General features: G+C 39.7%; 1 protein-coding gene across 8 annotated transcripts in view; it reads right to left on the bottom strand.

Annotated features, from left to right (window-relative positions):
- USP6NL (USP6 N-terminal like) overlaps positions 1-22,128 on the bottom strand; it is a 166,903-nt gene that overhangs the window by 49,850 nt on the left and 94,925 nt on the right. For all 8 annotated transcript variants that reach the window (XM_060776515.2, XM_060776521.2, XM_060776517.2 and 5 more), the window contains 2 exons: positions 21,048-21,130; positions 2,205-2,244 (listed from right to left, as the gene is read on the bottom strand). In XM_060776515.2, coding sequence (XP_060632498.2) covers positions 2,205-2,244; positions 21,048-21,130 — 123 coding nt within the window. The remainder of the gene's footprint in view (positions 1-2,204; positions 2,245-21,047; positions 21,131-22,128) is intronic.

Genomic DNA, 22,128 nt, shown 5'->3' with positions numbered 1-22,128 from the left:
TACTGAGTTTAAAAACTGATTCTAAGGAAAATATAAAGAAGAAAATCAAAAATGAAAAGAAACACCTGAGAGGAAGTTGAAGTGAAAGCGGAACAATATTTTCATAAGGATATCTGGATGGAATTTAGGATTTCCAGCACTTCCCAAAATTCAGTTGTAAAATTCTATAGTGTTTCTTTTTTTAAAACTAGCAACATTTATTACTCAAACAATGACAACAAAACTATCTTTTAATCCAGTGTTTCTCAAACTGAGGGTCAGGACACCAAAGACTATCAGAAAACACAGTATTTTCTGTTGTTTGTGAGGGTTCTGTGTGGGTAGTTTGGCCCAATTCTCTCATTGGTGGGATTCAGAATCCTCTTTGATTGTAGGTGAACGATAAATCCCAGCAACTACAACACCCAAATGTCATGTCTCTTTTCCCCAAACTCCGCCAGTGTTCACATTTGGGCATATTGAGTATTTATGCCAAGTTTGGTCCAGATCCATCATTGTTTGAGTCCATAGTGCTCTCTGGATGCAGGTAAACTACAACTCCAAAACTCAAGGTCAATGCCCACCAAACCCTTCCAGTATTTTCTGTTGGTCATGGGAGTTCTGGTGCCAAATTTGGTTCAATTCCATCGGTGGTGGAGTTTAGAATGCTCTTTGATTGTAGGTGAACTATAAATCCCAGCAACTATAACTCCCAAATGACAAAATCAACACACACACCCCCAACCCCACCAGTATTCAAATTTGGGCGTATTGGATCTTTGTGCCAAATTTGGTCCAGTGAATGCAAATACGCCATGCGTATCAGGTATTTACATTATGATTCATAACAGTAGCAAAGTTACAGTTATGAAGTAGCAACGAAAATAATTTCATACTTGGGGGCTCATCACAACATGAAGAACGGTATTAAGGGGTCGCGGCATTAGAAGGTTGAGAACCACTATCCTAATCTTTCATTCTGTGCAGGAAAAGTGTAAGGAGCCTTTTAATCCCTACAGAAGAACAAAACCATTCTGAGGTCATTTAAAATTGACCTCATCTTGAACTTGCCAGCATCTCTAGTGTAATTTAAAGAAGATTAGTTAAGGAAGCTCAGCCAACAACCTTGGAAGGAACCTGCTTTACTCTTCCACTTTGCCAGACTAGCAGGGCTCAGCGTATTTGGTAAGTGACCTTTCAAGTTGATCCTAAGAGTGTTAACAGCTCTGTGTAGAGCCTACAGACACTGTTCTTTGGACAGGCAATATCACATAAGTATAACGCAAGAAAGAATAAAAGGCCATACAGCACCTAAGTGACAAGAACATTTGCAGCAGAGAAACTAGAACTGAAGATATTGGTTTACTGGGCACAACTGATGTGCACAAAACTTGCACGACAACAGCCTCAACTGAAGCTCAGCAGAACGCAATGCATCATGCAATTTGTGACATGTACAACATGGAATATGCTGTTGGGACGAAACATTATATGCTTTTTTGGTATCCAAACGGCCATGCATACTGAGAGTCACCGGTGCTACCATCACAAATCCAACGAAATAATTCTTCTAAAACAGCCACAGATAGTACATCATTAGAGTTCCTATTGCTCAAAAAGTTCATAAACAAATATAGAAAGCGTATTTTAGAAAACTCATAGGAGTAGAAATAACTAGGCGGACCAATGTTTCAACAAGGTATTAGATTACTTTATGTTTTCTAAATTCAACATCCAATATCCAACATCTAATTAAATAACCTTGAGTGGGATGCCTTTCATCTTAGAGAGCCATTTCTAACAGTATAGGAGAAAGAACCATGTTCTGAGTATGAAGGAACTTCCAAGTGTTTAGTTGTCTAACTTAAAGGAACTTAACACATCTACACCACTTAGCTTCAGGCACACAACACTGAGTTCAAAAGACATTCTTTGATATATTGTCGAAGGCTTTCATGGTTGGAATCACTCAGTTCTTGTGGTTTTTTTCGGGCTATATGGCCATGTTCTAGAGGCATTTCTCCTGACGTTTTGCCTGCATCTATGGCAAGCATCCTCAGAGGTGAGGTCCTCTGAGGATGCTTGCCATAGACCTCACCTCTGAGGATGCTTGCCATAGATGCAGGCGAAACGTCAGGAGAAATGCCTCTAGAACATGGCCATATAGCCCGAAAAAACCCACAAGAACATTCTTTGATAGTTTACATGACAATTTTACAACTTACCTTCTCTGATGCTGCATCATGGACAGGCAATTCCTCTTGGCTAAAAAAGAAAAGGGAAGGGAAGAAAAAGAATGACTTCACTAGGATTGGAAAAATCATTTTCTAATAGATCACTACTAATAAGGAATCTGAAATGGAAAATTAAAGTATTATGGCACAATGATATAAAAGATAATAGGGAATTTTAAATATGTGAATATTCATAGGGTGGCTAGCACACTTATCGCAGTGGGAAATGATGAGCAAACCAATGCAGAACTGAGCTATTTGTACTGGCCAAAATAATCAAAGCGACCCTAATCAGAAAAGTTCACAGGTTAAAAAGAGAGGAAACAGTACTGAAATAAAACAGTCTGGTGTAAAATGGCAAGGCCCACATTTGAGCTACTGTTTTCTTCCTCTGCAGCAGCTCACAGGCTGCCGGTAAAGCTGTAGAGACCTCAGGTTCACCAGATCCATCCTGCTCCCTAGGAGCTTCTGGGGAGGAGTACAGTACATTGTCCCCAGAACCACAGGAGCTGGAACAGGATCTTGAATGCAGGGCCTCACCAGGCAAAGAGAGGACAGCAGCAACTGGTGGGATGGAAAGAGCAAAGGATGGGTTTCCACTTGCTTACTCATGGGTACTTGCTTACTCCTTCTTACACCTGTGAGCGGCCCAGAAGAGAAAGGAATGTGTGGGGATTGTGGTACACAGCCGTGACAGTAATGTTTGCGACATGCCCTCTGATGGTGCCATCCAACGCAGTTTGCACCCTTCCTAGTGATGCCACTAGTGATGGACCTTTCTGAATGCCTACTCAGGAAAATGGTGGCAATGCCAGCCAGAGGTGGCTGGTCCTGGAACAGTGCTGGTGCTTTCCACTCTCTGCAGAATGACATTTGAGTTATCCAGGGGTCATACCCAGCATTTTGCCTCAAATTGTGCCCTTGACTTATACATGTTGGCATATGCTTGAGTACATACACCAGAGTTTTCAAAACTAGGTGTCACAACACGCTAGTGTTGGTTGCAGTGTTCAAATGTGTTGCACTCAGTCTGAGAAGTAACAGAGACCCAGAGCGACGGAAGATCCATCTCCTGAACCTTGACAGCTTAAAGACATCCCTCCTTTCTTCTCTGCATAAGGAACCTCATTTCTCCACTCACACCTTCCTGTTCAATTCAACTCAGCATCTCTTCCACCTCTTCCTATTCCTCAAGTCCTGCCTTCTTCAGTTGCTTGTTTGCCCGCCATGGGTGCCACCTTCCCCTGAGTGGGGGACAAATTCAGCAAATGCATGGTCTGGACCCATTCCTCCCTTGCTGTCAGGTTCGCCAAGGAAGGACCACGTCATCATTATGACAGCATTTCTGGCATTTCTTCTGAAGCAAAGAAGAAACAGAAAGATAAAAGTACTGCTGGTATCAAAGGGAAAGCCTACAGAGAATTTTTAGATTTAATCAGCCAGAGAATGCAAATATTAAAACCTACATAGTTTTGACGACAGAGAGAAGAGTGTTAACTTAATTCCTCTCCATCTCATCTTGATCTGTGCACTTCTTCCTACACCAAACTCCCACATGATTTGTGTGTTTTCAGGCAAACCCTGCTTACATAAACGAATAACATCAAATTTACATCAATTATTGCACAAGGTACAACAAGAGGAAGTTCAACATCCTCCTATATCCTTCCACGCAAAGTCTGTCATAGAATAATAGAGTTGGAAGAAACCACATCTAGTCCAACCCCCTGCTATGCAGGAAAAGAAATATCAAAGTATCCCTTAGAGATGGCCATCCAGCCTCAGTTTAAATGTTTCCAAGAAAGGAAGGAGCTGTCATTGATATCAAGGAGAGACTTCCAAGACCCCGCCTGTCTACATCATCAACCGCTCTGCTCAGATCTTCCTAACTCAGGGCCATGATTTCTTTGATTGAAATGAACTAGCTGTACTATTCCTCCCTTTTTTCATGTCAGAAGCTACTTCAGAAACTGCGTCACTTGTGGTGTGAAAGAATTGGCCATCTGCAAGGACGTTGCCCAGGGGATGCCCAGATGTTTTGATGTTTTACCATCCTTATGGGAGGCTTCTCTCATGTCCCTGCATGGAGAGCTGGAGTTGATAGAGGGAACTCATCCACACTCTCCCCGGATTTGAATCTCCGACCTGCCAGTCTTCAGTCCTGCCAGTCTTAAGCACAAGGGTTTAACCCATTACACCACCAGGGGATCCTCCTGACCTACTGCCATTCATTTTTCCAAATATTATTGGCTTTAGCTATATCCTGATGCTTTGTCATGTGAATGTTCAGACTTGACTTGCTTTTGGACTCATGTATATGCCTTTTAAGCTGTGTATAGTATCCATAGAACTCTCATCCAGCACCAAAATTCAAAAGAAGCTTCCTTTCTTCCTGACAGCTTGTCCAGCTTTCATAACCATATATAGATATTGGCAATTCCATAATAAAACAAGGTTGAAAAAGGAAAGATCCAAGACCCTAGAAAGAGGTTGCCAATCAGAATAGGAGTAGATAAGACAACAGTCTAAGCTAACTTTACACAGATTTTTCTGCAAGGATTAAAAAGGATTATGTATTATAGTTATGTGTCATTACAAACAGATAGCAAGTATTCTTGTAATCATCTGTCTCAGGGGTTTTCTCCTTTTTGTTTTGCAAGATCCATATCTGGAAGTGCTGGAAACAAACATGGCAAAGAATCTGTTGTGACTTCATATCCACTCAGCATGAAAAAAGGATGGATGAACTTTTGTGTATAGCTTTAAACAAAGGCCTAATAGTTATTTACAATCAGAAAATGTAACACAGTAAAAGGAGAATCTCCTTCTCTGTGTTATCAAACACAGGACACAGCCCCCCCCCACCAAAAAATTTATAGTTTCCTAAAGAACATCAAACCAGAATGAGATAATGCAGTGTCCTATCTTTTGCATTAAGTCTCCTGAGTCCTCACCCTTGCTTCTATCATCTTAACCATGAACTACATTTTATTCAACTTTATTCATACAGTCTATAAAATATATTCTATTTTTCTTCTGAGACATTGATCTCTGCCTGACATAGGTCAAGAGGCAAACCATCCAGCTATTGTGCTATCTTGGGAACCAGCCCCAGGTGTGACTTAGAGACAAACAAGACGTTGGCCATTTTGACATTCTTTATTTGGCTGGCCTGGAAAAGCCATTTACATAATCTTAGCATCCCCATGCTAAGAAATCCAAAGACACAACCAAGATTAGCAGCTACCATATTATATTATATCTATTACTTTCTGTAAAACCTTTATTCTTTTATATAATGTATCTATTTCCCAAGTCTGAAATGTATAAACGGTACTTTTAGTCTACCTTATTCTTAAATGCACTAAATATAAGAAAAAATATAAATTAAATAAAATATAAATAAATATCTGAACTGCCTGACTCAAGCCAAGGGCCATCACTCAGGAATGCCTCTCAGCCTCAGGAAAAGAATATAACAAAAGTCTATTATTCTGTAGACAGTATTTCTCAACAGCCCAATGACAGCCACCTCAATAGGCATCTTTGTTTATCAAACCCAGTAATTCTCAACCTGTGGGTCCCCAGATGTTTTGGCCTTCAATTCCCAGAAATCCTAAAAGATGGTAAACTGGCTGGATTTCTGGGAGTTGTAAGCCAATACACCTGGGGACAGGTTAAGAACCACCGATAACCTAAACCATGACTACAGAAATAAGATTCCATTGTTCTCAGGAGCCAGGGTTTCATAATCCCACCATCCCCATCCTGGACCCCTGCTGACCTGGAATGCTAGCTCTTCCTGGCTGGGAGGGATCTCCAGCCACATCATTGGAGCTCAGCCAATCAGAGACAGGGGAGGGAAAATTCAGACTTTACCAATGTTATAAAACTGATAGACGCTTTGGAACTGTAATGCTGGAGAAAAATTCTGAGAGTGCCTTGGACCGCGAGAAGATCAAACCAGTCCACACTTCAGGAAATAAAGCCCGACTGCTCATTGGAGGGAAGGATATTAGAGGCAAAGGTGAAGTACTTTGGCCACATCATGAGAAGACAGGAAAGCTTAGAGAAGACAATGATGCTTGGGAAAATGGAAGGATAAAGGAAGAGGGGCCAACCAAGGGCAAGATGGATGGATGGTATCCTTGAAGTGACTGGCTTGACTCTGAAGGAGCTGGGGATGGTGATGGCCAACAGGGAGTTCTGCCATGAGCTGGTCCAAGAGGTCATGAAGAGTCGGAAGTGACTGAACGAATAAACATCAACAACATAAAACTGGTTGCACAACTCCATGTTTGTATGCTTGTACTTTTGGGAAGAAGCTCACATGCTTCCGTTCTTGGCCGAGAATGCATTAAAATGCCTCTGCCCTTTGTCTTTACTTCCTAGTGAGTCTTTAATCTGGAACTTTGGTTATTAATTATGATTACCAATGCTTGCCAGGCAGACCCTCTCATTTTATTGTGGTTTAAATTCCATATCATCTGCTGGCTAGTTTTTGTCTTTACAATAAAGCTTTTTCTTATTAAGTATTTTTTTTACTTAGGTGTATAATTCAAAAGTTTTACCCAAGTATAATTCATTTATAAACAACTCAAACAACACAGATTTCTATCACTGTATTCTCCTTCAATTATACCACAGGTTTACGATGTATTTATATGTCACTTGTGGCACTTTGCGTAAAGATTTCTCATATTCAGAGTCTTGCCAAGACATGCAAAATTTGAGAAACAACTTTTTCCAGTTTAAAATCTCAGCTGGGGTTTATTATTTAGTAGTGATAAGCCTCGATCCTAACTAATCATATAATGACAGAGCTTAACTCAAAAGAGGAATAAAGCAATTTTAGAAGTCTAGGCTCTTTGCAAATATTATCTCCCTAAAACTATCCTTTCAATTATGCTTGTTCAAAAAGGAAATTTAAGAGAAAAGATTTAGAAACTTACCAAAAAGCTACTGTAAGTCAGTGGAAAAACTAAATTTTGGTAAGAGATATGTGTAACTACAAATAGAACTGAAGTCTAGGTTTTGTCTACTGAAAAACAGTATAAATTCAAAACCTTGGGTTTAAGGATTTGCCACAGATTACATTGTCAATTTCATGATTTGGATTTATTTTAAGTAAAGTTGGTCACAGTATACCAGGTTACATAAGATGCTACACATTTTTCATTGGATAAATCAAGTGTGATGAATGGCAAACAAGTCATTATCAACATTAGAATATTACTGTGCTGTTCTAATGTACACCAGAAAAATTGCTGCAAAACTACAAAGGTTTCTGCAGCACAGTAGATGTATTTCTGAAAAGGCCAGCATTTCTGAAGAATGTGTTTCGTTGAGGAAAGCATATTTAAAATAGATTCCAAGTGATGAATGGAGCTGGATCTTTAAATTTATTACACACACTGAGGCAGCTGGTGCTGGTTTTCATACATCTTTCCAATAAAAAAAAATAGTGTCAAAAGAAACATTGTCATTACTCATCCGTTAAGACTATTACAGAGGTTGGCACAGATTTCATAACATCGAATTGTGTTACTCATTCAGCTGTATGGTTATAGTGGCCATTATTACAGGGGAGCTATATATCATAATTAAAGGTCTGTATCCTAGCAAGTACAGCTACAAAGTGTGCTCTATTACACAGAAAAGCAGACCTCTCTAATTCGATCACAATAATTAAACTTGGTTCTTCTTTCCGGATGGCTATTGCCCCAACCCAAAGACTCAATTCTCCAAATGAAAGGACAGTTTTGTGCAGACACTTTAATGAAGTATGTATATTCATATAATTAATCTTAACCGTGCTATGTTAAATCAGGATACTGGCTATTTTCCCAGCAGATTGCAAAGGTACATTTCAGCATATCCAAAGTGATATGCAGCCATTTATTTTGACCAATTTGGAGCTGTTTTAACTTTTCACAACTGCTGAGTATGCCTGCCCTGTTTGGCACAAGTCTGCCTAGGCAAAGCAGGTGAACATAACATTGAACGAAACATGCAGAATAATCACAGGATGTCTTAAACCTTCACCTGTTGATAAACTCTACAAGCTAGCTGGCATTGCCCCCCTTAAGTGTGATGGGAAGTAGCTGCTAACTGTGAGAGAAATAAGGTTTAACACTGTGAAAGCCACTCACTGCATGGCTATCAGCCACCTCCCAGTAGACTCAAATTAAGGAAAAGCTTCATGAGAACCACCATTCCTCTTAACGTCCCCCCAGCAACAGCAAGAGTATCCCTCCGGGCAGCTAAATCAGGAAATCCCAATTGGATGGTCCCCCATGAGGGTCTTCCTCCAGGGCAAACCAAGAATGGACCACTTGGAAGTCCCTGAACAGATTCGGAAGCGGAGTGGGCAAATCCAAAGGCAACCTGGCAAAATGGCACTATCTAAAAGAATCCCCCACCTTGTGTGACTGCAGAGCAGAACAGACAACTACGAATCTGTATGCTTGTCCGCTATGCCCTGCCTCATATACAAAGGAAGAATTGTTGAGGCTACAGACAATGCTGTTGCTGTTGCCCATTTGTGGTCAAAAGATATTCAGCAGCTAGTGCTCCTTCTATCTTTCTTGATTTTATACTAATTTATGTAATGCTTTTGGCATAAAGTAAATAAATATTTTCTCTTTTGTGTTTTGGGGACTTTGAAGGCCTCTGGTTACCAAAGTTCAATGAGCAAACTACTACTAGATGCTGGCTCTTAGTTTGGTTGCTTTCATACTAGTCAAACAATGTCTAACTTTGCCAGTCTGCTACCAAGCACAATTCAAAGTGCTGGCTTTAGCCTAGAAAACCTTAAATAGTCCCGGTCTAGTTTACCTGTCCGAATGTATCTCCCTCTATGAGCCAGATAGAAGGTTAAGATCTCGGGAGGTCCTGCTCTCAGTCCCACTTCCTTCGCTGGTGCGGTTGGCGGGGACAAGAGACAGGACCATCTCAGTGGTGGCCCCTCAGCTATGGAACTCCCTCCCGAGTGGAATTAGATCAGCCTGCTCCTTCCTGAGCTTTGGGAAAAGGCTAAAGATGTGGATGTGTGACCAAGCATTCAGTGAGTAATTTATCAGTGTAACAAGAAAATATGGAATAGTGAATGACAAACTGGAATGGCTGCAGACTATGATATTGGATTGCATGGTTTTAAATAAGTGGTTTTAAAGTTTTATGTGTTTTCATGACTATTTTAATGTCTATGTTTTTATTATGTGTGTTTTTATGGCATTGAATTGCTGCCTATATATGTAAGCCGCCTTGAGTCCCCTACAGGTTTGAGAAGGGTGGGGTATAAATATGGTAAATACATAAACTCAGAGATAAAACACAGTATAATTAAAATTAATCTTCTCGTTTTTAAAAATTGAGCCACAAAACTGAAGCAACAAGACATTCCATTTACTTAAAATTATGACCTCACAGAATGGCTGGCTTGGTACTTAGTAAAACATGGGTTACATAGTATTTTGATTTAGAAATGGCTGGGAATCTCAGTATAGCAATGGAATTAAGAGTAAAACATCACGGACTAGCAGTTGTCCCCAATGAGTATCTACAATGTGTTTTGCACTATAGTTTTCATCATCCCAAACCACAGGCCATACTAACTCAAGCTGATAGGAGCCAAGCCCATCATTGGGGATGTCTGATCGATATTAATGAGAACTGTACAAGCATACAGACACATATACATAAAACTATCATGATCATTGAAACATTTCTTTTTAAAAGTAAGATTAGTCCAAAAACTTTATTTGAAGACATCTAAAGCACTTCTCATTTGACTTAAACCTATTTCTTTGGCTCATTGTTTTCCTTTTCCCACCTGCTGCTAAAACGTATTACATTTAAAGAACCGAGAGGAACATAAAAGAAAGTGCATGCCAGCTTCCTGGCATGACACAGAACACTGAATTTAATTACCTGACATATGCCCCGGGCAGAGTAATAATCCACGGCATTGCCATCCTCTCAAAACATGTTCAGCACTTTAACAAACTGTCACAAGCCAGTGGATAAAATTATATCCTGGATGATCAATGGGAGAACACTAAGGAAGATGTTTTGCATATTGATACAAAGCAATAATCTATGTCTCTGGGGAGTGACAGGAATGAGATAAAAATTATGCCAACCAATAGAACATCAATTCTGATTTCACATAAATTTTCTCCAGCTGTGAGGATTCCCCACATCTGATTTTCTGGTTCAAAGTATTGACAAAGTCATGAGGACATCTGACACCATTCTTCAAATGGAGTTTCTTATTCTTCTGTGTCAGTAATACCACATTCCTGAGTATTCTCTTCATTCTTTCCACTGATGTGAGTACAATTTATCAAACGTCTTGGTAATCCTATATGCTCAGCAGGTGAGCTCAATAGTTCTAGCCAAAAGAGACAGGGAGAAGAAAATTTCTCCACCAGCAGCATATCATAAAAGCTATCCTCTTAAGCAGCTTGAATTTATCTCATTGGAAAATAAATCCTGGCCAGGACTCAAAAGTAAAGACACTTCACTTCCACCAGTCTCATTCTTACTTTTTAATTTTTCCACCAGCATTATCATTAAGTTTTGACCCACACCAGCTTTCAAAAACTAGCAGTGTTTGGGATTTCAGAATCCCCCCCCCCCCCCCCCATTTTGGAATATTTGCAAATCATAGAATCCTAGAGTTGAAAGAGACCTCATGGACCATCCAGTCCAATCCCCTGCCAAGTAGAAGGAAAACCGTATTCAAGTGACCCCCAATAGATGGCCATCCAGCCTTTCCTTAAAAACCTCCACAGAAGGAGCCTCCACAACACTCTGGGGCAGAGAGTTCCACTACTGAACAGCTTTCACCATTAGGAAGTTCTTCCTAATATTCAGGGCGGATCTCCTTTCCTGTAGTTTGAAGGCATTACTCCATGTTCTAGTTTTCAGGGCAGCAAATAAGATTGCTCCCTCCTCCTTATGACTTCCCCTCACATATTTATCCATGGCTCTCATCATGCCTCCTCTCAGCCTTCTCTTCTAAACATGCCCAGCTCTTTCAGCCACTCCTCATAGGGCTTGTTCTCCAGACCCTGGATCATTTTAATCATCCTTCTCTGGACACATTCCAGCTTGTCAACATCTCTCTTCAATTACGGTGCCCAGAATTAGGCACAGTGTGATTCCAGGTGTGGTCTGGCCAAGGCAGAATAAAGGGGTAGCATGACTACTCTGGATCTAAACACTATACTTCTATTTATGCAGGCCAAAATCTCATTGGCTTTTTTTGGCCACTGCATCACATTATTGGCTCATGCATATATTTAATGAGATATCTGGGAGGTGGCACCCCAAGTCTAAATACGAAATTAGTTTACCTTTCAGATACACTTTAGACACACAGCCTGAAGCTAATTTTATATTTAACATTTGAAATAATTATTGTGCATGAAACCAAGTCTGTGAACACTGAACCATCAGAAAGTAAACGTGTCACAAGCTCAGCCACCCAGGTAGATAATTTGGATATCGTATTTCCAGATAAGGGACACTCAACTGGTATAATGCATTTTTATTGATTCTATTTTCTATAACTGTATCTGACTGTTTACATTTGAGAATTAAAAAGGGAAGATTGGTCACACTTTCTTACATTGAGGCTACTGATCAATATAATCAGGTGTCTCAGACAGAGGTCACCTTAAGAACTGAGCACAAAATCCAGGGAGAAATCTTGAGAGTAAACACAATGATGAATTACTGGAGATCAAACAGAAGTGCAGCCACCATGGTCATTTGGAGATGCCGACCAAATAAATATCGTATTTCATATCATAATCTTTTATTATTATGATTTTTTGGGTCAAAATATGGGGTGCACCCATTATACGAAGCTTTAAAAATCTGGTATTACATTGGGTTGTATTGTCGAAAGCCTTCGACAATACACTGGTATTACATTTCTTTAAAAATTCAATATAGCAGCAATAACAAAAGGGAAATACATTGTTAGAGCAATGTTTCTCTACCTGAGGGTCGGAACCCCTGGGGAGGTCGCGAGGGGGGTTTCAGAGGGGCGCCAAAGACCATTAGAAAACACAAAAGGAACCCCTTTGGCAGAGAAGACTGAAGAGCTCTCTACATGTCCATCTCTTCCTTTTTTGGTGTTGGTGAACTACAACTCCTAGAATTCAAAAATACCCACACCCAACCCCACCAGTATTCAATGCTGGCCATGTAGGTAGTGTGCTAAGTTTGGTGCAGCTCCATTGTGTGCTCTTTGATTGTAGGTTACCTATAAACCCCAGCAACCACAACTCCTAAATGTCAAGGTCTATTTTCTCCAAGCTCCACCAGTGTTCACATTTGGGCATATTGAATATTCGTGCTAAGTTTGATATATAAATCCCAGCAACTAGAACTCCCAAATGACAAAATCAACCCCTAACCCAACCCCAACAGTTCAAATTTGGGCGTATTAGGTATTTGTGCCAAATTTGGTCCAGTGAATGAAAATACATCCTACATATCAGATATTTACATTACGATTCATAACAGTAGCAAAATTACAGTTATGAAGTAGCAATGAAAATAATTTTATAGTTGTGGGTCACCACACCATGAGGAACCGTATTAAGGGGTTGAGGCATTAGGAAGCTTGAGCACTACTATAGCTCAAACAGCCCTAGCATTTGCAGAAATGATTATTCTTTATATAATGTTGAGATGCTTAGTCCCCAGTTTATATCAGTGCAGACCATGGAATCTCTAAAAGGAAAGGAACACGCATGGTCTCTAACCCACTTCTTTTAATGGGACCCTCACACCTTTTTAATTCACTTCTTGCAATAAAATCTTTACAATCCGTTCTGGCCATGAAAACACCACAATCTATTAAATGTAAGGAACAGAATTATCCATGTAACAGTTATTCAATGAAAGCTAAAAGTCCAATTTTTGAACTGAAAAAACCCAGGGTGTGACAATTATGTGGTGGCGACAATTATGAGGTGAAGTATAGTAACTTTCCACAGCTTTGTGTTTGTGTGGGATCCATAAGCAGGAAGAGCAGTTAACATTCATCCTGCAACTATATATTCCAGACATTAAAATTAGGTGTTGCATATTTTTCCTGGCTGATCTGAAATCCTAGAATCAGCATCATTGCTGACTGTATTCTAACACAAGGGAGGAGAAAAGCTTCTCTGTTGACTGTCCACACCAAAGGTCTTATTCAGCACTGGCATCTAGCTGAACAGAAGTTTCCAAGCATGAATTAATCTACCTGAAACAAAAGCACTTCTGTAGTTTCACTGATTTATAGGCAGAACCACATACTGTAGGTTCTTTGTTTTGAGGGAACCTGCTTTCTGTTTCTTGTCCTTTTCCAGTTTCTTCTTTCTCCTTCCACCTGCAAAATCTATTTCAGTCTTCTCATTTATAATTTTGCAAGCATCATGGGTTCTGGGAAGCCATGGACAGCTTTGCTGTAGGCTAGAGAAGTTTCATAGTTCTGGGGAGGTTGCTGCCTGCGCTTCAGAGTCTCAAAAGAGAGTGATGCCAAATGCATGTCAGTTAAATTGATAATGGCAAAGGATCTGCTCTCAACAAGTTCAAGAAGGAAGCAAAGGTTCTGTGTCTGCCACCCATTCGATGTGACCAACAAGTGAAATAACTAGCATAGTGAACATAAATTACAAGGCTAAATTATATGCTTCCCATGCTTGGACAGAAAAATGTCCTCAGGGAATTCTGAGGAAACAGTGGAAGAGCCTTGCTGCCTACGAGGTTTCAGACAAGTGCCCGATTTCTCACTGTATTATGACGGTTCAGGATCCTCATCAATCCTCAGTTGAGATAATATGTAATTACAATATAAGCTAGGTTCATATAAGATGCAAATGTGCAAATTCAGTTCCCAGGGGTCTCACTTCTTCCACATGTCCTTCACTTGCTGAAACATACAGAGTAAACACAATGAGGTCTAATACCAGGGTAGGCAATTTTGGTAGATCTCAGTGGGGCAAGTTTCTGCCCTGGTGCCATCCTGCCAAAAAAATGAATAAAACACAAACTGGAAATGGGAAGAAATCCCCTTTTGGTTTTTAAAAATTAAGGCATTTTTGTTGTTGTTCTACACTGCAGAGAGCCCTGAGATTTATTTGAAAAATATAACTCACTGCTCTTTACCGGAAAAAGGGATTGTCTGGGGTATATTGTAGAGTACCAGGCCATATATTACCTATTCCATTAAGGCAGGGATGAGTACCATGCACGAAAGAACGAAAGAACGAAAGAACGAACGAACGAACGAAAGAAAGAGAAGGAAGGAAGGAAGGAAGGAAGGAAGGAAGGAAGGAAGGAAGGAAGGAAGGAAGGAGAAAAACATTTTTTGCCTCTGAACACCCTTTAGTTGGGGCAATTTCTGCATGCTTTTCCTCCCAGGAGAAGACTTTATAAGTAAACAAAAATAAGTAGAAGTCATTTCTGTTTCAACCCCCCCCCCCCCCCCCATGGGCCTAAATTGGTCTGGGGAAACACAAATATGGCAGATCACACTCCCTAGATGTATTTGGAGACATACAGTGGGAGAATGATCCCTGGAAGGCCCCAAATTGATTTGCCCACCCAACTTAAGGGCAAACTGCTGAGTGTTATAGCTCTAGTCTAGAAGGAAGCAAAAAAAAAAGGAGAATAATTTAGCGCAATCTGTTTAAGTATGAAAAGTAAGGTGCATAATGGCTTGGGGACAACTCTATTTGTAACAGCAGTACTGAAGCTTCCCATGACTACAACATCTATTATTTGAAGTGGTCATACACTAGCATAAACTCCTCTTTGGATACTGGACAAAGAGTCTAATACTGCAGCTTTGGAGCTATTTATCACAAAGATCTGCACTTTAATATTTATATGAGGGTTATTCAGAAAGTAAGGTTACAAGTTTTTTAATACAAAGAATGAATAAAATTTAATGAAATGTACATGGATTGTAGCATAGGTACTACATTATTTTTCCATATAATCACCATTCAGTTCAATACATTTTATCATCCTTTTTGATGCCTGTGTCACAGACGTTTCCCTCCGCCTTTTTCAGCCAGTTCATCACTTCAATTTTCACCTCGTTTTCATCAGAAAAGTGTTTTCCACCCAGGTGTTCCTTCCATTTACTGAATAGATGATAGTCACTGGGTGAAAGATCAGGGCTGTGAGAGGGCTGGCTTAGAACACTCCAACCAAATGAAGTCAACAACTCTTGTATTGCGTGAGCGGTGTGTGGACGTGCATTGTCATGAAGGAGACAGACTCCAGCCATCAGCATCCCACGTTTGTTTTGGATGGCTCTGAGAACTTTGTTCATCGTCTCACAATATATTCCATACCCATTTTGTCACATGCTGTCTTGACATTATGTCCTCTCCATAAACTGAAATGATTTCCTGATGAATCGCAGCCACGTTCATGCCCTTTGCATTCAGGTAGCGTATTACAGCACGAGCTTGGAGGGAAACGGAATGAGGACACTCATCTCTAACCTTCACCACAATGCCAGTCTATGAGCTACTGACGACTGGCACTGCTCGTCGCTTCCACTGGCTTCCCACTACATGGCAGTGATACCAACTTCCCCCGAGAAAATTCCCCACGAGAGCTACATGCCTTGTAACCATACTTTTTGGATCACCCCCGTAATTAGTGAACATGAACAGATCTACTTATTGATTCTACTAGGTGGAAGTAGAGATTAGGACAAGAGCCTTGAACAGTGGAAGCAACCAAGGGCACTAGAACTTTCGGGGAAAAGAAAGTAACCAGGAGAATTAGGCATCTATTAGATATGCAAAGCTGAGAATTTAAAAACTCTATATGACAACATGACAGAAATAGAAATGTAACCATATATCTTTTGCATCCTGCTAAGCCACAGACTTTCTCTACTCTTCCACAAAAATGATTTTTTTTCTGTGTGTGTGTGTGTGTGTGTGTGTGTGTGTGTGTGTCAGGAGTGACTTGAGACACTGCACAAAAATGATGTATCTGGGCCTATTTTTGAACCACGTGAAGATTTTAAATAGGCAACATCAGCAGTATCTCACAGCATGGGGAAATAATCCCCATAAAGGTGATAGTCGTAAAGAAAACACAGGAACAGTTTCTTTGTCCTCCTGGACATTAGCTAATTTGAGCAATGGGACATACTAATCTAAAGATCATTAAGCAGAATATTAAGTGAAGCACAAAGCAACCAGCTTGACTGTATCTAATTTTAGTACTTGACTTATGAGTACTTTACTTTGCAATAGTGACATGCTATTAGCATAATAGATCTCTTCATTTTAATACCAAATATACCTGACCTACTTAACCATCTTCGTTCCCGTAATGTAATTCACAGGTCCGTTTTGAAATCAGGTTGCAAATACGACAAGACAACTCCTTTGCCAAACAGCATGCTCCAACTGAGAACTGTTGCAAAATTAAATTTTAATATTTGATAATACTGCAGCAGTCAGTTATTTACAACTGCAAACTACAGATTAGCCAAAACTCTGTAAATTAGAATGCTTATATACATGGAGCTTGAGAACTAATTATCACTGCAATGCAAGTTCCACAATAGTTTCAAAGGTCTCTCCTGTATTTCTCAAGCAATATACAGAAGACATGGCCTTCCTGCTGGGAACTCTAAGAAATGTATCCAGTTGTGAGGAATGATGATGTATCAGTCCAATAACTTTGTATGCAGAGGACATACTAATGCATTTTGAGAGTTAACAACTTTCAAAGTATCCACACACACCATACACACACCACAAAAGCTACCCAAGCATTTGGTCCTGGAAAGATCCAGTGGACAGACTTCATGGTGTGAAGACCAGTTCCCAAAGGACTACGTGATATCTCCATGTCTTTGTACATAAGACATAGCTGTTCCCAATTGGTTCCCAGACTGTTTGTCTATCTCGTCTTGCCTATTGCTCTGATTCTACTTCCTTGAAATGAGGAGGTTCCACTGGATCAGTTCCTCAAGCAGAAAAGATGTGGCTTCAAAGACCACAATCACACATCCTTCTAAACCATAGCTTACTGTAAACTGCATGAAGAGGAAGAAACCATAATAGACTTCTGTGTTGAGTACTTCCATTCTATATTCAGTGATTTCCGGTGAATTTAAGAGCCACAAAAGAGTTCGCAGAAGCTACACATACTCCAAACTTTCCCCACTCTTGATCTAGAATGACAAACTGATATGGACTCTGAATTTCAGATTTTGGAATATTTCTGTTTCCATATATGCACCGAATTAGGTACATGAGACTAAAATCTAAACATAAATTCATCTCTATTTCATATATACGTTATACACATAGTTTCAAGATAATTTTATACAATATTTTTAATAATTTTGTGCATAAAACACAGTTTTATGCACCTTTGGAAAGGAAAGGTATTACTACCTCAGTCTCCCATCTGGACAATTTTGGGGTATTTTGGAATTCTGGATAAGGCATGTTCCACTTAAAATAACCTATGCACTTGGGATACTGAAAGTATTACAATAGAATAGGCAATGTGAGGTGCTTTAAACTGTTTAAGGCACTAAGTTATAAACATAAATACAATCACTCTAGATAGTTACGACCAATTGTCACAATACTACACCATTGTGCAAACCAGCAAGTGCTTTTATGAAATTTATCAGCACTCAGGTATATTGTAATGCAGTTTGGAATGAGACAAACGTTTACTGTTATTCCTGTTTCCCAAACATTTACACAAGAGCAAGTACAGTGTGCCAAATGACTAGCAAAGGGGTATTTCCACAATCCAAACTGCTTTCTGCTGCTTTGAAAAGAGATGCACTAGTTTAAAATAGAAGGCTGCTGGAACTGGCACAATAAGGAAACAGTGAACAAAAGACAGTACATGGAAAAACAAGGGAATGTACCTATTAAGTCCCATACAACCTGATTCAGGTTATCTGAAGGACTGTATCTTCCTGATAAACCTGTCCATGTTTTGAGATAACCGGAGGAGGTCCCACAATCCTCATTGGTGCATTTGGTGGGAATGCAGAAGAAGACTGTCTCTGTGGCTGCCCTAGGTTCTTGATCTCTCTTCCCAGAGAGGCTAGTCTGGCATCTTCCCAACTTTCCATAAACAGGTGAAAAGTTTCCTGTTTCTTCAGGCTATTGGGGACATTATTTAGGCAGAATTGACAATATATAATACTTTAGATTTTCTATTTTGTTTGCTCTTCTGGTTTTCATGGTTCACATATTTAAATAGTTTTAACTTTTATATAGTTTAATCAACTTTTCACTGTTCTGTGAGCTTTGGACTATTTTTTAAAATACATGGTAAACTTTCCAACTTTTGTGTATTTCCTTGAGAATCCAAAGGAGCTTCCTCTTGTGTAAATTTTTGGGAAAACAGGCATAACTGTAAATACATGGGGAAAAGGCTGGCTACAAATGAACACTCCCACTGTTATTTCATATCAGAATGGTCAAATCCTGCTTCTCAGCTACATATTTTTAAAAAAGGATTTGCCTGGCCTAAAATTGCTCTCTATAAGGTATCTACATCCCACTTCCCTACCCTTGGTTTCCCAGTGGGCTAATGCATACTCCTAGCTAAGATGTCCAGTCTTGGTTTATATCCTTGAGAATCCAAAGGAGCAATTTTTCAGATTATAAATAGATTATGATTAAGCTTCTGTATAATTACTAAAAGCTTACCTAGCAACTGCCTTATTCTAGTCTTGGGATTTGACCCTGAAGGCTTGCTGCAATCTCACAGAAGAAATGTATACTCTATTGATATGTGAGTGACCTTGGACACTCTACTGAAATCGTGTGGGAGGAAGCATGAGTGTCCTGCATAAACATCATGCATGACGGTTCCAGGAGACACAGATCTCCCTGTGGGGGATGAAACACATCCCTCCTGTTCCTATTTTTCCCTTGTTGACAAACTAACCAAGTGGCTATGGCAAATTCCCAATTGCTTCCCACTAATATTCACAGATATCTGACTCTGCATACAGTGATAACTTTTTTTGCAAAATGTGTACTATTAAAAGCAGAGGTTCTTCTGAAAATACTCAGAAGATGCTGTCTTACAGCCCCCACACACCACGCTGTATAGTCTCTTTATGAAAATGTTAGATAAGCTCTCTACTTTATGATTTGGCCTTGGTTAAATAGCCAACAAAATAACTCCCCACTGTCATCTCTTTAAATAAAAAGACACTAAACAATGCCATACATTGTATTGTTCAGCCAGATGTGTCAGCTACACAAGTACAGTGGAGAAGGGACACAGCTGTGCAGTAGAGCCTGTGCTTTGCACTCACAGAATCCCAGATGCAACCTTGGCATCACCACTGAACAAGATCTCACCCAGTATGGAAAGAAGAGACCCATACAGAGGCACTCTGAAGAACTACTGCCCGTCACAACAAATACTATGAGACAAGGCATAGGGAAATTTGAGCCCTCCATCATCCGAAAGACAACAAGTTCTTCAGAGTTTGGTGCAGATGAAACTGTAGCCCAACCAGTGTATATGTAGACATGTAGATGCTTATCATGATGTGATTTCATAAATATCCAGCTGAATTAGAGAATCTTATGGTCAAATTGTATTACCTGTTACAGAAAATTCAACACATCCAAAGCTCCAAACACTAGCCATGAAAACTTGAAAAATATGTTTTCTCTACCAACTATAGGCATTGTAGGTTGGACTGAGGACTTGCCCCCTTATCTCCCATACTTCCTTTTGCATGCAGACTTCAGACTGAAATAGTTTTAGATCATGGTGAAAGGAAACGTTCACCCTTGTCAGGAGCTAACTAATGAGGTGCTACCTTGAACCATCAGTGGCATTTTAAAACTTTCTAGACTCATTAGTCACAGCAACGACCCTGGCTGCATTTTTTTGCTTCTAACTGAAGGCTTTAAACATTGTTGAGCAACTATGATGCATTTGGCTTACATCTCATCTTCTTTCAAACTGACTTTCCCCTTTGTAGTATAGTTTGCTTCACCACAGTGCTTTGTGAGATACATGCCAGCTTTCAGAATAGTTGATAAGCAGGATTGTCCAATCATACAGAGTTTAAACTGACCTCTCGTTGGCATCTAGTTAGTATGAATGTAGGAAAATCGCTACACCATAATTAGAACAAGCTATAGAAGACGTGGAGGCAATCTGTACAGCAGACAGGAAGAGAAAGTGGACAAGTCTATATAATGCTACTGGGTTCTTAATCTGGATTAGGCAACTGGAAGCAATGCATTTGTAACTATGGTCTTTAGAAAGTAAAGGGGTGCCATTTTCCATCAATCCTTTTCTATACCTAATGGCAGATGCAACATAAAATTTAGCTGCATCCGACTTATAACCAACATGACTAAAAAACCTATTTTTCGTTGGAGAAAAAAGGAATAGCAGTTATACTCTAAAAGCTAACCTCGCTGCTTATCTTTTAAGAATGGTTCTTTTCGCTTCCACAGAATAACACAGTGACCCAAATTCTGTTACAAAGCACTGTTGCTTTTTCACACATGACTCTCAAAGCTCTGCTACTTCTGCTATTACCAAGTACAGATCGATTTCACATTATTGAGAAAGAAAAGTGCAGAATATAAATAAATGAAAAGCACTGTGCAACGCCATTTAAATTTTATTCAGCGAACAATATTCTATTTGCAAAGCAATTCTGCTTAAAGTAAGCGGTCAATACTTTGACCAAACAAGCATACTGAAATGGAAATAAAATACGCAAGCGACAAATTTTCAATGTCATTCCCTTGTCAAGCGTTCTTGTCAACTTACTGCAAGAAACCAAATCGATCTGTGACTTTGTAAAGGAGGTAGTCTGCATCTTCCCAAGGCTCAATCTGCACGCCTTCCCGTCCCTGTAGAAAACACATAATTAAGATGAGCAAGGATTCATTTGTTACAATATGATGATGTGTGCTGGAGAGGGGTGGACTGATTGAATATGTCACAACTACACATAAATCTCCTGTTGTAGCAGCTTAAGCAGTTCAGCTTTTGTTTCCTGCTTTTTCAACAGAAACTAAAATAAAAGCATGTGAAAGGTAGTCCAGTGGACAGCAGACCATACTTATTTTATTCCTTAGGAAAACATGGTGCCTACACTGCCATTTTTTTCTACTGTTTAAGCACCATTAAACACCAGCACAATTACCATTTGCCCATCGGTAATTATGCCTCCCAGGTTCAATTAAAAGTGGAACTTTTAAAAAGTGACACCATTAACAGCTGATTAATGAATGAGAACTCTACAAAATAATGGATATTAGTTATATTATTAGCTGAATGCAACTTCCAACTACAAAATAAGGTCTGCTAACAATAGTAATATTATTGTAACACTCATATCATGTTTTCAGAGAAACATTTGCCTGATCTCTGCTAGACATAAAATATAGCATTCAAGGGACCTCTTGTATGATCCAACAAGTTAATTCTTATGCTTATGCAAAAAAGTAATGTTTCCCCTATACTCCATCTTGCTATAGAGCAGTGGTTCTCAACCTGTGGGTCTCCAGATGTTTTGGCCTTGAAGTCCCAGAAATCCTAACAGCTGGTAAACTGGCTGGGATTTCCGGGAGTTGTAAGCCAAAACACCTGCGGACCCACAAGTTGAGAACCACTGCTATAGAGAGTATAGATTTCCTCTATAGAACAGGAATGATTTTACTGCAAAGTTTTCCTCCTTTATATCTAGAACAGTGGTTCTCAACCTGTGGGTCCCCAGATGTTTTGGCCTTCAACTCCCAGAAATCCTAACAGCTGGTAAACTGGCTGAGATTTCTGGGAGTTGTAGGCCAAAAACATCTGGGGACCCCACGTTGAGAACCACTGATCTAGAAAAACAAGTTTGCAT

Source organism: Anolis sagrei, chromosome 5, assembly GCF_037176765.1.
Source record: "Anolis sagrei isolate rAnoSag1 chromosome 5, rAnoSag1.mat, whole genome shotgun sequence".
Taxonomy (NCBI): Eukaryota; Metazoa; Chordata; class Lepidosauria; order Squamata; family Dactyloidae; genus Anolis; species Anolis sagrei.
This window is presented reverse-complemented; position numbering and strand designations above follow the sequence as displayed.